The sequence below is a fragment of the Sceloporus undulatus genome, chromosome 4 (assembly GCF_019175285.1).
Source record: "Sceloporus undulatus isolate JIND9_A2432 ecotype Alabama chromosome 4, SceUnd_v1.1, whole genome shotgun sequence".
Classification (NCBI taxonomy): domain Eukaryota; kingdom Metazoa; phylum Chordata; class Lepidosauria; order Squamata; family Phrynosomatidae; genus Sceloporus; species Sceloporus undulatus.
The window spans coordinates 220,776,277-220,791,612 of NC_056525.1; the positions used below are offsets into that span (position 1 = coordinate 220,776,277).

The following is a 15,336-nucleotide window of genomic DNA, read 5'->3' on the forward strand; positions in this document are numbered from 1 at the left end:
AGTAGAACTTTGTAAATGCAGGATCAGAATGATCAAAAGCGAGCATCATGAGAGGTGCTATAGTTCTCAAACTAGCAATAAGAATGGCTTATGCATTACTCCTGCTATTGCTGCTTGCTATTAAGCAGAACCTGGGGAAGTTCCTTTTTGAAGGCTACAGCTCTTGAAATCTCCCCAGTCAACCTGGCCATAATCACTGGGCAATTTGTAGTCCAAATAACTTTCCCATCTGTTATTAAGCCTTTTAAAATTTGGCCTTTCCAAGTGTTAGTATACTGGCACACAGAGTATATGAAGATTGGCTTTCTTATGAATACCCTTCCTTTTGCAGTAGGCTGTTGATGTCCACTGGGGTTTGGGTCCTGAAACCCCCTTGGATACCAAAATCAGTGGATGCTCAAGTGCTATTATATATAGTGGGGTAGTAAAAAGGTAAAATCAAGGTTTGTTTGAAAGTGAGTGAAGGAAAGAGAAACTAGAACTTGCTAGAATCAACTGAAAAAGTAGGCTGGCAGAGAATTAATCAGGACTATCTCTACAAATTGAAACAGTTGTTAGGTATACTATTCCCCTCCCTTTGAACACAAAGGTATTGGAATGAAATTAAGTGTCCAGGTTTGGGGTGCAATTTCTTGTTTCTTGTTTGAAAGAACAGCTTGATCCTGACACCCCTTTTTCAAAAGGGGATGAAAACATAAAATACCTTGTAATGTAGTATCGCCTTTCAGGACTGAGGTATCAGAGAGAAATGGAACACTGCTCAATTGTGAGACAAATCTGCATTTGAATCTGACCTTGAACAGGGCTGAATTGTATTGGGAGACCAGTGAGTATAAAAACCATAGCTGTTTGTATTATATAACATAAGAATCTTATTACTGTTGTTGTTTTATATATTCTTTTTATAAGTGCTTTGCAAAAAAAAACCATTGTACATTTTTGTAGCTCTGGGAAGAAAGTTTTGAACCTGCATTTTGACTTATATGAAGCAAGTATTAACTTTGGGTTTGATTGGTTTCCAGAAAACTGGGTAATTGCATGGTTTTTTTTTTGCCAATCTTAAGACAGCAACTTGCTTACAGATACACACACACACATTGCATTCTCAGCATCTGGAATTGTAAGAGATTATGTAAAGAAATAAGCCTAATGATAAATTATTTGGCATCTGGCTGTACATGGTCCCATAATGATATTCTGTTCTTGCTCAACACAGTGATCTTGCTAAAGATTAAATGCAGAAATTGCATACACATAACATTGGCTGCATTTGCACTTCAGAATACAGTTTGACACCACTTGAACTGCCCATGGCTCAATGTTATGGAATTCTGGAATTTGCAGAAACGACAACGCAGAAAGAACCACAACCCTGAAACATCACCCAAGGAGACTTTCTGCTGTGCTTTCTGCAACCAGACTTGTTTATCTCAGATTGGTCTTTTTCATCATCAACGCGCTTGTAGAAAGCATGGGATGAGTCCTTCCTGAATCTTCGTCTGCGAAGTAAAGCCAGCGAGAGAGAGAGAGAGAGAGAGAGAGGGACTTTTGTAAGATATTTAGCCTTCTCTGTCAGACAGCTCTGGTGCCACAACAAAATACAAATCTCAGGATTCCATAAGATAGAGCCATGACTATCAGCATTTGGTCATTCACATTGCCTGCATCATGCTTAATGTTATCTAAATCAGTGCTTCTCAATGCTTTAGCCTTTAGATGTTTTGGATTTCAGCTCCCAAAAGACCCAGCCAGCATAGCCACTGGTCAGGATTTCTGGTTTGTTGTTGTTGTTGTTGTTGTTGTTGTTGTATGCCTTCAAGTTATTTCTGATTTACAACAACCTTAAGGTGAACATCAACAATCTAAAATATGCAGCTGACACTATATTACTAGCAGAAAACATCATAGACTTGGAACAATTACTAAGGGAATCTAAAGGAGAAAATGCAAAGGCAAACTAAGTGCTGAACATAAAGAAAACAAAAATAATGACCACAAACGATCTACATAAATTCAAACTAGATAATGAGGAAATAGAAATAGTTAAAAAAAATCAGTTCCTTGATTAAAATATTGATCAAAGATTAGGAATGGGGAGGGCAGCTATGAAAGAACTAGACAAGGTTTTAAAATGTAAAGATATACAACTGAGCACTAAAGTTAGAATAATCCAAGCCATTGTATTCACCTTTACCATGTGAGAGCTGGACAAGGAAGAAAGTGGATAGGAAAAAAATAAACTCATTTGAGATGTGATGCTGGAGAAGAGTGCTGAGGATACCATGGATGGCCAAAAAGACAACCAAATGAGTCCTAGAACAAATCAAGCCAACTCTTCCTGGAAACTGATGATGATAAAACTGGGGCTGTCATACTTTGGCCACATCATGGGAAGGCACGGCTCATTAGAAAAGATAATAATGCTAGGAAAGGTAGAGGACAGTAGAAAAGGAGGAAGACCAGATGGCTAGACTCAATCAGAGAGGACATGGGCCTAAATGTGCAAGAGCTAAGCAGAGCAGCAGACGATAGGAGGTGTTGGAGATGTCTCATCTATCTTGTAGGGTGGCCATGAGTCAGGGTTGACTTGAAGGCAGTTAACAACAATGAGATGAACCTAGCATGTGACTTGCCCAAGGCCATCCAGTGATTTTTGGTAGCAGCAGTCAAAAATATCTGTAGAATCAAAGTCTGAGAACTACCGCTTTACATGATGCAGGAAAATTGATATAAATGCTCTTCTTCAAGCCTCTTGCCAACTTAATATATTAACCTGGTTTAGGTTCATTGGTCCTCAAGGGTTTTATACATGCACACACTCATCAAATGTGATCGCTTCTCCTTTATTTTTCATGTGGTGGACACTTCTCTGATATATGTCCTCTACTGTTTTATCATATTCAGAACAAAGATTTATCACATACACTATCTTTTGTTTTTTTTCTTTTCAGTTGTGCTTAAACATGGTCCTTCTTTGATCTCTCTTAGTGAGGGGGTCCTGTAAAGGATGCATTTGTGACCCCGCCATGTCAGCCAAAACCCTCCCTGAAGAAACTTGAACTCTACCTGAAAAGATCTGGCCTAAAACTGACTTCTGGCACATTCTTACTGATTAGCTTAAGTTTCTAAAAATAAAATACAAGTAATTTTTGGCCCCAGACCAGAAACAGAATGCAGGAGAGATTAGCATAGCAACTTATTGAAGGATATCATATTGCTCTCTCTCTCTGTATGTTTCCTTTCTACCTTCACCCTTACCCTGCTCTTATTTACCAAGTACATTCTTAGCTTCTGAAATGGTGACTTTGTGGGATGGGGGAACAAAGAGTTTCATTTCCCATTTGGGGTCTGAATCTTAATAAGTGGGAAACAGAATTTGTTTGCTTTTGGCATTGTATGAACCCCTCTTCTGTTTTTCTTGTAGGGGCAAAAAAATCAACAACCCTGGGCTAAAGGCTGAACTACTCTGCGGAGAATACAATAAATGGCACACCAGCAAATGGAGTGGAAAAGAATGCCAAGGTTGTCACTCCCCATCAGTGGTTTGGATGGATTTCCTCCTCAGAGAAACATTTAGAGTGCTTGGGGCTAAATTGTGCGCAGGCAACAGGTGGTTTGCTTTACCAAAGGGCATGTGTAATGCTAAGTGAACAAGAGCCAAGTTCCAGCAGATGTGCTACAGCTCACTCAACTTGGTGGAAGGATATTTTTCATGTTACGTGTGGAAAAGATCAGTAACCCTGGTTCACTGGAAGAGGTCCTGGTCACAAAATAGCCATTAGCAAATGAGTCATCCCAGTCACAGAGCAAGCCACTGTGGGCTTTTCGTGAAGCAAATGCCTACAAAGACACACCAAAGAAGGAGCTGAAGGTTTGTATGGAAATTTAGGTCCAAAACACACTACAGAAACATCCAGTTTGAGTCTGCTTTAACTGCTCTGGCTCAGTGCTAGGGAATCCTGGGAACTGTAGTTTATTGAGCTCTCTGACAGGGAAGTGTGAATGTCTGACAAAACTATAGTTTATTGAATATAAGCAAAACTCTGTTTTTGTGAGGGGGTCTGGAATGGATCCCCTGCAAAAAAAAAGGAGGGGCGACTGTAGTCATTGCATGTTCAGAATCCTCTTATTGTACACAAGAGTTCCCAAGCAGAGTGAGACTTAAGATAATGCTGACACTCAAGGCTTCCTGTCTCCTCTTGGTTGTATCCTTGGTGGCATCCTGTGTATATTTGCAAAACACTTTGAAGGGAAAGGCTGGATCTATCCCTGAGGCCTAAAAGACCTAAACATACATTATGCAAGTACAGTATTGCATTAGCAGCCCTGACTGCATACCAAGTAGTTAAGACCATGTAGCCTTACCTTTTAATCAATCTGATGGCCACATCTCAGTGCTGAATACAAAGAAGAGGAGTCTGCCATGCCACATCATCATGTGGAGCAAGGGATGATTGGGAAGCAATAGTAGCAAATAAGGGAATAGTGTGGGAATGTTTTGCAAAAGGTACAGGTAGCATTCTCCCAGATAGAATCATCTCCAGGTTGAGGGCTCAAAAAACATAAAGTATCAGGAAGAAAAGATGGCATAAATGGAGTGTGGGAAAACCAACAAAGAGGCAATTACTGTGGCCTGAGTCAAAAAGGGCCTTGCTTCATGTACATGAAGAGTGAATGAGCTGATCTAAGTTGATTTTCAGTGTAGATCTGTCCAAAGTTGTTCTCATCTGTCACAACTAAGTTGACCATGCTTAGTGCTATCCCATTAGGGGACATGTAGAGAGGTTAAAAAGAATAAAAAGGGCTTTTTTGGATATGTCCACAGCAAAAGGAAGAAGAAGGAAATGGTAGGACCACTACGTGGAGAAGATGGCAAAATGCTAACAGGGGACAGAGAAAAGGCAGAATTACTCAACACCTTCTTTGCCTCAGTCTTCTCAGAAAAGGAAAAGTGCTCAATCTGAGGATGATGGAGCAGAGGACAGATTAGGGGAATTTCAGTACAGAATAAGTAAAGAGATAGTAGAGGAATACCTTGTTAATCTAAATGAATTTAAGTCTCCAGGACCAGATGAACTACATCCAAGGGTACTAAAAGAACTGGCAAATGTAATATTGGAGCCATTGGCAATCATATTTGAAAACTCCTGGAAAACAGGAGAAATCCCAGCAGACTGGAGGAGGGCAAACATTGTTCCCATCTTCAAAATGGGGGAAAAAGAGGATCCCAAAATTATCGTCCAGTTAGTCAGACATCTATACCAGGAAAGATTCTAGAGCAGATCATTAAACAGAGGGTCTGTGAGCATCTAGAAGGCAATGCCATAATCACAAAAACTCAACATGGGTTTCAGAGAAACAAGTCATGCCAGACAAATCTGATCTCTTTCTTTGATAAAATTACCAGCTTGATAGATGAAGGGAATGCTGTGGGTATAGTATATCTTGATTTCAGTAAGGCCTTTGACAAGGTTTCCCATGACATTCTTGCAAACAAGCTTGTAAAAGGTGGGCTAGACAAGGTAACTGTTACATGGATTTGTAACTGGTTGACTGGCCGAACCCAAAGGGTGCTCAACAATGGCAACTTTTCATCCTGGAGAGAAGTGACCAGTGGGGTCCCACAGGGCTCTGTCCTGGGCCCAGTGTTATTCAACATCTTTATCAATGACCTGGATGACAGAATTGGGAGCATACTTATCAAATTTGCAGATGACACCAAATTAGGAGGATTAGCTAATACCCCAGAGGACAGGATCAAGATTCAAAATGACCTGAATAGACTAGAAAGCTGGGCCAAAGCTAACAAAATGAAATTCAACACGGAGAAATGTAAGGTACTGCACTTAGGGAAGAAAAATAAAATGCACAGATATAGGATGGGGGACACCTGGCTGAATGAGACTACATGTGAAAGGGATCTGGGAGTCCAAGTAGACCACAAGTTCACTCATGTTTGAGTGAACAGTGCGATGCAGCAGCTAAAAAGGCCAATGCAATTTTAGGCTGCATCAATAAAAGTATAGTGTCTAGATCAAGAGAAGTAATAGTGCCACTGTATTCTGCTTTGGTCAGGCCCCACCTGGAATATTGTGTCCAGTTCTGGGCACCACAATTTAAAAAGGCTGTGGAGAAACTGGAGCGTGTCCAAAGGAGGGCGACTAAAATGGTGAAAGGTCTGGAAACCATGTCCTATGAGGAACGACTCAGGGAGCTGGGGATGTTTAGCCTGGTTAAGAGGTGATATGATAGCCCTGTTTGAAAGGATGTCATATTGAGGAGGGAGCAAGCTTGTTTTCTGCTGCTCCAGAGAACAGGACCCGGAACAATGGATGCAAGTTACAGGAAAAGAGATTCCACCACAACATTAGGAAGAACTTCCTGACAGTAAGGGCTGTTCGACAGTGGAACAAACTCCCTCGGAGTGTAGTGGAGTCTCCTTCCTTGGAGGTCTTTAAGCAGAGGCTGGATGGCCATCTGTCGGGGATGCTTTGATTTGGATTTCCTGCATGGCAGGGGGTTGGACTGGATGGTCCGTGCGGTCTCTTCCAACTCTATGATTCTATGATTTTATGTCCCAAACAGTGTCTGGCCCAGTCGTATTGGATGAATCTCAGTTGGTAGCCTGATGAGAAGGTCCCACTCCCAGGCCATTTTCAGGTTGCCCATATTGGCTTATTACACCTAATAAGGAAGGAATGATTGACTGAGCCCAGGCATCTCTTCAACCAGGACGTAACAACTATAGTATAGGTGGGTTAAGCATGCCCTTTCAATATTGTTGGACTGCAATGCCATTGATCCTTCAGCACAGGCTCTGTCAGCCTGGGCTGATGGGACTTGCAATCCAACATCTGGGGACCACACTTTGCCCTTAATTAACTTGAGTCACCTTGGTCCAATTTGGGAGAAAGGTAGCATATTCAATCAATCAATCAATCAAGGCTGGCTGATAAAATTCCTTTTCCTGGGTTGGAATGATGAAGGCCTTGGTCAACTTCAAGCTTGATTAAAATGGTAACACTGGTAAAACTGTTTCTTGTTGTGTGCCTTCAAGTCATTTCCAGCTTATGGTAACCTTATCCCAGGGTTTTCATGGTAAAATTTATTCAGCAGTGGTTTGCTCTCTCCTTTCTCTGAGACAGACTGTATGTGACTTTCCCAAGGTCACACGGTGGGTTTCCATGGCTGAGCCATTCAAACCCTGGTCTCCAAAGTTGTAATCGAGTAGTCAAACTGCTACACCATGCTGGTTCTTGTGACCCAGCTAACACTGGTAAAATGCAAGCAAATACAGAACATGGAGTTAGGTCCAAAAGAACAATGTCTACAGATAAACATATCCAGGGGTAGCCATGCTGGCCATATAGCAAAGTACAATGTCATCCAAAAGCACAAAAGTGATACTTTTATTGGTCCAAGCAAAATGCACATTATACATTTGTAAGCTTTCAAAGCTCCATGGGCTTCTTCATTAGACAAAGGTGTTAAAAATCATACAGGAGCAAGAAAAAACGACCATGTTAATCATAAGCCTGCATTTTGTCAAGATGTTGTGGTTGCTATCCTTAGTTCAGATGGTATGGAAGGGTATTTATGCAGGCAGACCTCTCTTCCTTAGGTCCATGTGAATACAGGGAGATTCTTAAAGTCCAGGAAAGTCCAGATAAACATGATTAACTTCCTAAGTTAGATACACTGGTCTTCCTAATTTAAATAATAATAATCAATGTATGTTAGGTTTTTTGCAGTTGCTAATGAGGAATAGAGGAGGCTTTTTATATTGCTGTTAATGGCAGCAGGATTCTGAAACAGATGTTAGTACAGTACTGCAAAGAGCCTTTTGTTTTATTTTTGGCTATCCTGCATCTGGGGGAAGATCAGCCAACAAAAAGGTGAGACAAAGGGCAATCAGCACCAGGTATGCCAATTTATGTTTATTAAGGGTTGTCTGCCAGTTCTTCAGTAAGCCCCTGCTCTTAGTTCCTTTTAACAGCAACTTGATCTGCAGCCATTAGGAGGTGATAATACTTATCCTCCATGCCATGAAAACTTTAACCTACTGGCTTCTGGAGATGAAGCTACTGTTAAAAGCACAGGAGTATGCTTAAGTCATTCCACTCAGTTCATTTGGGAAGCCTATAATATTATGCCAACAGAAGGATGTGAGCCACTGCCAGCGAGCCTGAGGTTGGTTATTGCTGTTTGGAGCTGCATTAGTGAAGAAGTGGGTCTTATTCTTCAGGCATTACACTAAAGGGTAGAGAATATTTGACTCATAGCACTAAGTAACTGTTATCATAGGTTATATTAAATGTTGCAGAAATGAACATGACAAGAACATAAAGCTACTAACAGCCAGTGCTTTATAAAAATTGGCTTACAATTACCAGAACCCCCCACCAGCACAAGCAGGGAGCTGGGAGACGTAGTTCAAAAGAAAGTAACTTTGCTGAGCTGGGTTTCTGAAAGAACAGATGAACTGACTCTTAACATAGCTGCTGCAACTTTAATGATAAAAATGTGAAGTGGCACATGGCCTATGTTTCAAGGATTAAGTCATTCCTTTTATTTTATTTTTTACTCCCATTAGGAAAAGGCTGAATGTATTGGTTTCAGCTTCTAGTATGTGTATATTCCCTTGCCAGTCTCCCAGTTACAGACTTCACTCTCAGCAACAAACATCTGCTGCCCTAAATGATATGCTAGTGGCTGCTGCTACACTTCTTGCCCACTCAAGGCAAACAACATGCCTGTTGGTAGTTGTTCTAAATGAAAACTCTCGTTACCCATAGGCTTATAATCAGAACACACAGAAAAACCCCATAGCGCTATGGAACAGCACATTTCTTTTGAGTGGCTCAGCATGTTCAGAAAAACACCCAAACCGTATATCTAATAATGACAGAGAAAACAGAGAATGGATGAAAAAACATTACTATTTTATGAAGTCTGCTGGCAGACAGTTAATGCACAGCAAACATTTTGAATTTTAGTTAGCATCTGAAGAACAGATGAGCTGCATTCTGTGGGAGAAGTATATAAAGCACCTTAAATAGAAATGACAAGTTTCTGCCTCATCATCTTCCCTTTGCTGAGTGGAGGAGGAGAAAGCATGTAGCCCTCTAGAAACCTGGACCCTGGGTTTCAGAAGTCCTGGGCAGCATAGCCAATGGTGAGGAATGCTGGGAGTTGCAATCCAACAACAACTTGGGGTGTGGGTAGGCTGAAGATTTCCACCCCTGTTATATAGAATCCCTTCAGGGGTTACTGTAGGCAAAAATCACAGAAGTCACTATGTATATATAGTTTAGGGTGAATTTCCACAACTAGCCCTCCTGGCCAGTACATGTGGGGTGTTCACCCACTATCTGGAACCTGGATAAATAACTTTTCCAAGCTCTGACACTGTCTGCACACCATACAACAGATATAGAGTGGTCAGCTCTGAAAACTGGTTGGGTGTGTAAGATTGCATATGTGGATTTGACATAATGTCTACCCAAGTAGCCACATATCCAATGATAAGTCCTTACATACAGCTTCCCACTATTTCTCCACAAGTTTTGTGAAGTCACTGTTTCTTATTTCCTCTTGCTCAATGAATGTGGTTTTAGACCCAAACAATCATGAGCAGAAGGAAAATAAGTCACCAGCACTGTTCTGCAAATGCTTACAAAAGTTCTCAAGCTTTTCTCACATAATCTCTGAGATGTGAATCACTGCTTGGATGATGTGGGTACAGGTTTGATAAGAGGTACATATTCTAGATTATTTAAAACTACATACAGTACCCAGCTTTGCTTGAAATAATTATTTACCACTATTGATCGTTCCAGTTTGATAGTTCTGAAAGATAAATGCTACCTCTTTAGGTTCTCTTGTTAGAACTGTACTTGGACATGGGGCCATTCACCCTACATGATTATATCACTTTGGCCTGTTGCAGACTGCCAAAATAAAGCTGCTTCGTGTCTCTTTGGAGGTATGCTATTTAAATGATGCATGGGTCCTAAGAGTCAGGAGGTCGCTCCAAAGCCACGCTCCATTTCTAAGGACTGTAGTGCAGCTTTGGTGCAGCTTCGGAGTCTTAGGATGCATGCAACATTTAAACAGCATACCTCCAAAGAGACCCGAAGCAGCTTTATTTTGGCAGTCTGTAACAGGCCTATGATTCCACTTGAAATGCCATGGCTGCATCCCATAGCATTCTGGGGTCTGTAGTTTGGTGAGGCACTAGGACTATTTTTGCTGGAAAGAGAATCCTCTGGCAACTAAAGTGAAATCATTGTGCTATAATTGCATTGTGTGAATGGTCCCCATGTATCGCCTGACTGGCAAACATACTATTCTATATGAATAATAATAATAATAATAATAATAATAATAATAATAATATATTTTTTTTATTTATATACCACCTTTCCAAGGATCAAGGTGGTTTAACAACATAGTTAAAAACATCCACATACAGTTAAAATCGACTGTATTACAATTACATCGTCACCCAAAAAATCTCAAGCCAGCTTCCAATGCTGCTGGGGGGGGGGGGAGTACTTCAGGGGTCAGGGGTATGCCTGCTGGAACAAGTGTGTCTTCAGCCCCTTCTTGAATTGGTCCAGCGAGGCGGCCGAGTGGAGCTCGCCGGGAAGCGAGTTCCAGAGCTTGGGGGCAGAGATAGAAAAGGCCCTCTGAGTAGTGATGGCATACCTAGCATCTGGAACCCTTAACAATTGCTTCCCAGCTGACCTGAGTGTGCGAGGCGGATTGTATGGAGAGAGGCGGTTCTCCAAGTACCCTGGGCCCAAGCCATTTAGGGCTTTATAGGTAATAACCAATACCTTGTATTGCGCCCGGAAGCGAATAGGCAGCCAATGGAGGTCTTTAAGGACCGGTGTTATATGACTGGTCCTGGAGGTACCAGTGACCAGTCTTGCCGCCATATTTTGCACCAATTGCAGCTTCCAGGTAAGGTACAAGGGTTGCCCCATGTAGAGCGCATTGCAGAAATCCAAATGAGAGGTTACCAGAGCATGTACTACCGTTTCAAGGTCCTCCCGGCCTAGGTAGGGACGCAGTTGGCGTATCAACTGAAGCTGATAACATGTGCTCCTGACCGTCGCATCCACCTGTGGTATAAAGTGGAGCGACGAGTCAAGGAGCACCCCCAGACTGTGAACAGAATCCTTCACGGGAAGCGTGATCCCATTCAGGACAGGTGGAAACACCACCATCCCTGGGCCCGGAGAACCTATCACGAGCACTTCCGTTTTCTCTGGATTCAAACTGAGTCTGTTTTCCCTCATCCAGCCCATTACTGACTCCAGACAGGCAACGAGAGGAGAGATGCCATCCCTGGTCACTGAATCAGTCGGAGACATAGAGAAGATTATTTGGGTGTCATCAGCGTACTGATAACCCCGCGCCCCATGTCTCCGGATGATCTCTCCCAGCGGTTTCATGTAGATGTTAAAAAGCATATATAATTGGTGTTCCCCAGGAATCTCCAAAAGTAATTTTGTATATACCACATACTCTATATTTTAAGTCAGAGCATTCAAACATACCCTCGAAATTTAGTGGAAATCTGTTCAGCTGTTTTCACATGATGTGGTAAGAAACATAAATCAGACAAACTTAATATGATTTATATAGAGAGAAATAGACTAAATCCATTAATTTTTTTTTCCAGAGAGGTAGATATTTTATGCCTGTGAAATCAAAAACTGAAAAGAATCTTGTAGCACCTTACAGACCATTAATTCCCCACACCACAATGTGTACAGAGTCTTGAAAATCGATGGCAATACTTTATGCAAGTTACAAAATGGATTGATAAGACCTTGAAAACTAATATACCATAAGAAAAGTGTTATAGGCGCGTTACAGACCGCCGAAAAGCGGAGGCCTGCACCCGCCCCTTTCCCCGCCAGATCGGGGCCTCAGCAGCCAGAGCGGCAGCCACTGAGGCCCCAATCCGCCGCTTTCCAGGCCGCGGGGAAGCGGCAAAAGGCCCGTTCCCCAAGGCCTGGAAAGGCGTGTCCTTGGGGCTTCAAGCCCCAAGGACACCCTGCGGCGGCGGGAAGGAGGAGAAAGGGGCCGCTTGGCCCCTTTCTCCCTTGCATCGCTGGGCGCAGCCATCTAAAGGCTGCGCCCAGCAATGCAAGACCAGGAAGGAGCTCAGTTTCGGAGCTCCTTCCTGCTCCGACGAAAGGGCGCAGTAAGCGTCCGCGCCGCCTCGTTTGGAGGCGGTGCATTCGTGATGCCATCATGGCGGCCCCCATGTAGATGGGGCGCCACCATCTTGTACGTCCTCAGGACGTATTAGGTTTGGGGGTGTCAAGAAGTGACGCCCCTTTTTAAATCTAGGACGTCCTGAGGACGTCCCTATATGGCGGTTTGTAACACGCCATAGTCTCTGCTATATCCTTATCCTACTGACTTCAACAGGAGTACTTTTAAGCCACGTTAATAACACTAGATCCAACCCATAGAGTGAACAAACATGCTCTGGCTGAAGTGGCATCAGGCATAACTCTGATTTGCTCTCTGTATCTTATTCTATTGAAATGGAAATCAGTGAGACTGTATGTAGAAACCAACCAGCATGTGACCCAGCTGTATCTCTGTCTTAGCATATTTGGTTGCAAAAAAAAAAGAAAAAAGAAAAAAGAAAAAAGAAACAGAAAAAAAAAGAGCAAGCACAAAAGGACCATTGCACATGGGAAACACCCAGATCCATTTAATGATTGCTTACTTTTTTTCCAAGCACAATAGCTGGCTTAGGTTGCAAAGTATTTGTGATAGTCAGGGGATCCCCAAAGAGGATTAAATAGCCATAAGAGCTGTCAGAATAAAATAACTTGACACATAATGAACATGTGTGATAAAAGGGTGGTGTTGAATATAAAGCCAATAAATTGAAGGTTTTTCTTGTTAACTGGAATTTAAGGTGCTCTTTTCTCTTAGCTTTGAGTCTTCACAGAATCACCTTCATTATACAAAGAGCCATAGGATAAGCTGTTTGAATCTGGCTGTATTTTCTGCTTCATCTTCTTCCCTATGAATTTTTAAAAAATGGGGGGAAAAAATGCTCAGAGCAAGTATGATGAATCAAATCTAACATGTTTAATTGTTTCTCCCTTAAAAGGTTTCTCACCACAAGATTTACTTTGTTTGTCTATGATAGATTGTGGCAATGGAATGGAAATAATTCAAGATTATTTCTTTAAAAATATCAAGTGAAAATAGGAAAATTGATTAAGTGAAAATTATTTTTTTTATAAAAACTGAAGGGAATAAGCATGTGATGTGGTTTTTCTCTTCAACTATTCCATTAATGGATGGTTTTCAGTTGAATGACTAAGCATGACAGGCAAAATATTTCCAGGTTCAGAACTTACCAGGAATGTGTCCACAGTCAATATAAAGGCTTGTCGAACATTCCTCGCCTCTGTTCCTGGTGAGTATAAATATGCCAACAAATGACAGAAAACACCTGTAGAAGCATTGTGAAAGTCATGAAATCAGGTCTCATCATCCCTTGCATTAAAAGTAGACCTTTGGGTAAAGACAACATATAGAATGATCTCAGTTACTTGGGGCCCTTTCTGACATTAACTTTTATGATTTAGAAGCTAGACTGCCCCCTCCCCCACATTATTTTCACCATATGAGAAGCATTAGCCACAAAAACTGGCATAGATTGCCACTGTGTAGCAACCAGATTGACTTAGTCAAATACAAAATGGTCTTTCGAGTCTCATGTTTTTAACCCTCGTGCACCAGGCCAGGACATTTTAATTCCCCAGGGTCACATTTTTGTTGCAATAGCCACACGGAATTAGATCCAAAAATGTAGCCATTCTGTAGCCTGCACAGTTTTAAATGTTGGCCAAACTCCTGTATCACATTCATAGCTATGTAAATATAAAATGGTCCTAGTTTCATATCTTGTTATTTACTAAATAGGATCCCCAGAAACCCTGGTAGGTTTTTGGGAATGAGCTATGCAAATGTTAGCTACGAATGACCAAGGAACCTAAAATTCCAGGGAGCTGCTCCATCCAATGGAAATCTATGGGGACGTTGAGTCGGGGGCTTCCGGATGATACAGACAGACCCCTCCCACACACAAGCTGCAATGTGACAAGGAGAAACAAATGCTCACAGGTTGGAGGGGGCTGGCTGCATTGTTCTGAAGGACCCACCTCAACTGTGCTGCAAACCTCCATCGCTCACATTGGCTTCTTGGAATTTGAGGATCATTTCAGGGGCATTTATGATTGTGGCAAAAGTGCCACAATTGTGAGTATAAAATAGAGCAGAACACAGAGCAATTATGGATCCATAATTCTAGGTTATGAATATGTACCTGCGATGCAGGATGCTAGCCAATATCCCCAAATTTGAACTACATGTCATGTGAAGATTTTTATTTTGTTTTTATAAACCAAAAACAGAAGGGCCAAAAATTTCCCAGAAAAAGCATTTTGGAGATTATTTTAAAAACAAACAAACCAATGGATAAAAACAATGGATAAAAACTATCCATGATGATTTTCAGTGAATGACCCATGATGCAGCACAACAGATGTAGCATGTTCTGGTTGTTGGTAGGTTTATCCCTTCCAAGGAAAACTGACATTTCTTCCATAGGAAATATAATTGGGAATGTTAAAACCTAACCACGTACCACTAGTCCTCATGCTAAGCTTCAATACACTGGAACCTTCAGAAAATTCCCCACAATGTACACAGCACTTCTTTATTTAAAACCTCTGGAACATAAGCAATAACATCAACACATTTAGCACAAACCTGGAAACAGTTTTCCAAAGGTCATACTTACCCAAAGAAAAACATGAAACCACTCAGCAAGCCTGTGTCTTGGAATTCATGATAAAATATGGCTCCTGGATTGAGACAAAATCTCAATATAGTCTCTTGAATGGCAAAAAAATTGACAGCAACCAAACTCATTCTGTTTTTCACAGGCAAAACGAAACAATTTTTTAAAATTATGAATGATAAAGTTTGTATTTATGGCTCTTTTAACTGTGTTATGTGTTTAATTTATTGTTGTTTCTTCCCTCAATTCATAGGAGAGGTAGGTAAGAAATAACAATATAGTAAGAGGGGAGCAATACGCCAATGCAACAAAGTGCCCAACATTCTCAGTCCCATTGTTTAAATGGAAATAAATTATGACTGAAATGAAAATGTTAGTTTATTAACTCACCTATTATATATTGACCGAAACAGCCCTCTCCTTTAATTTGGAGTACTCCAGATGTGTTGGACTACAACTCCCAACATTCCCCAGCCAGCATGGCC

The 15,336-nt window shown here is 41.4% G+C and overlaps 2 protein-coding genes across 3 annotated transcripts in view; both read right to left on the reverse strand.

Annotated features, from left to right (window-relative positions):
• The window catches only part of STK3 (serine/threonine kinase 3), an 881,840-nt gene that overhangs the window by 544,004 nt on the left and 322,500 nt on the right, over positions 1–15,336 (reverse strand). The gene's annotated exons all lie outside the window — the stretch shown is intronic.
• Positions 12,383–15,336, reverse strand: part of NIPAL2 (NIPA like domain containing 2) — a 38,392-nt gene continuing 35,438 nt past the window's right edge. Inside the window, exons 8-10 of the mRNA XM_042464943.1 lie at positions 14,852–14,915; positions 13,404–13,498; positions 12,383–13,060 (exon numbers count right to left, since the gene is read on the reverse strand). Of these exons, the coding sequence (XP_042320877.1) occupies positions 12,966–13,060; positions 13,404–13,498; positions 14,852–14,915 (254 nt within the window). The 3' untranslated portion in view covers positions 12,383–12,965. The remainder of the gene's footprint in view (positions 13,061–13,403; positions 13,499–14,851; positions 14,916–15,336) is intronic.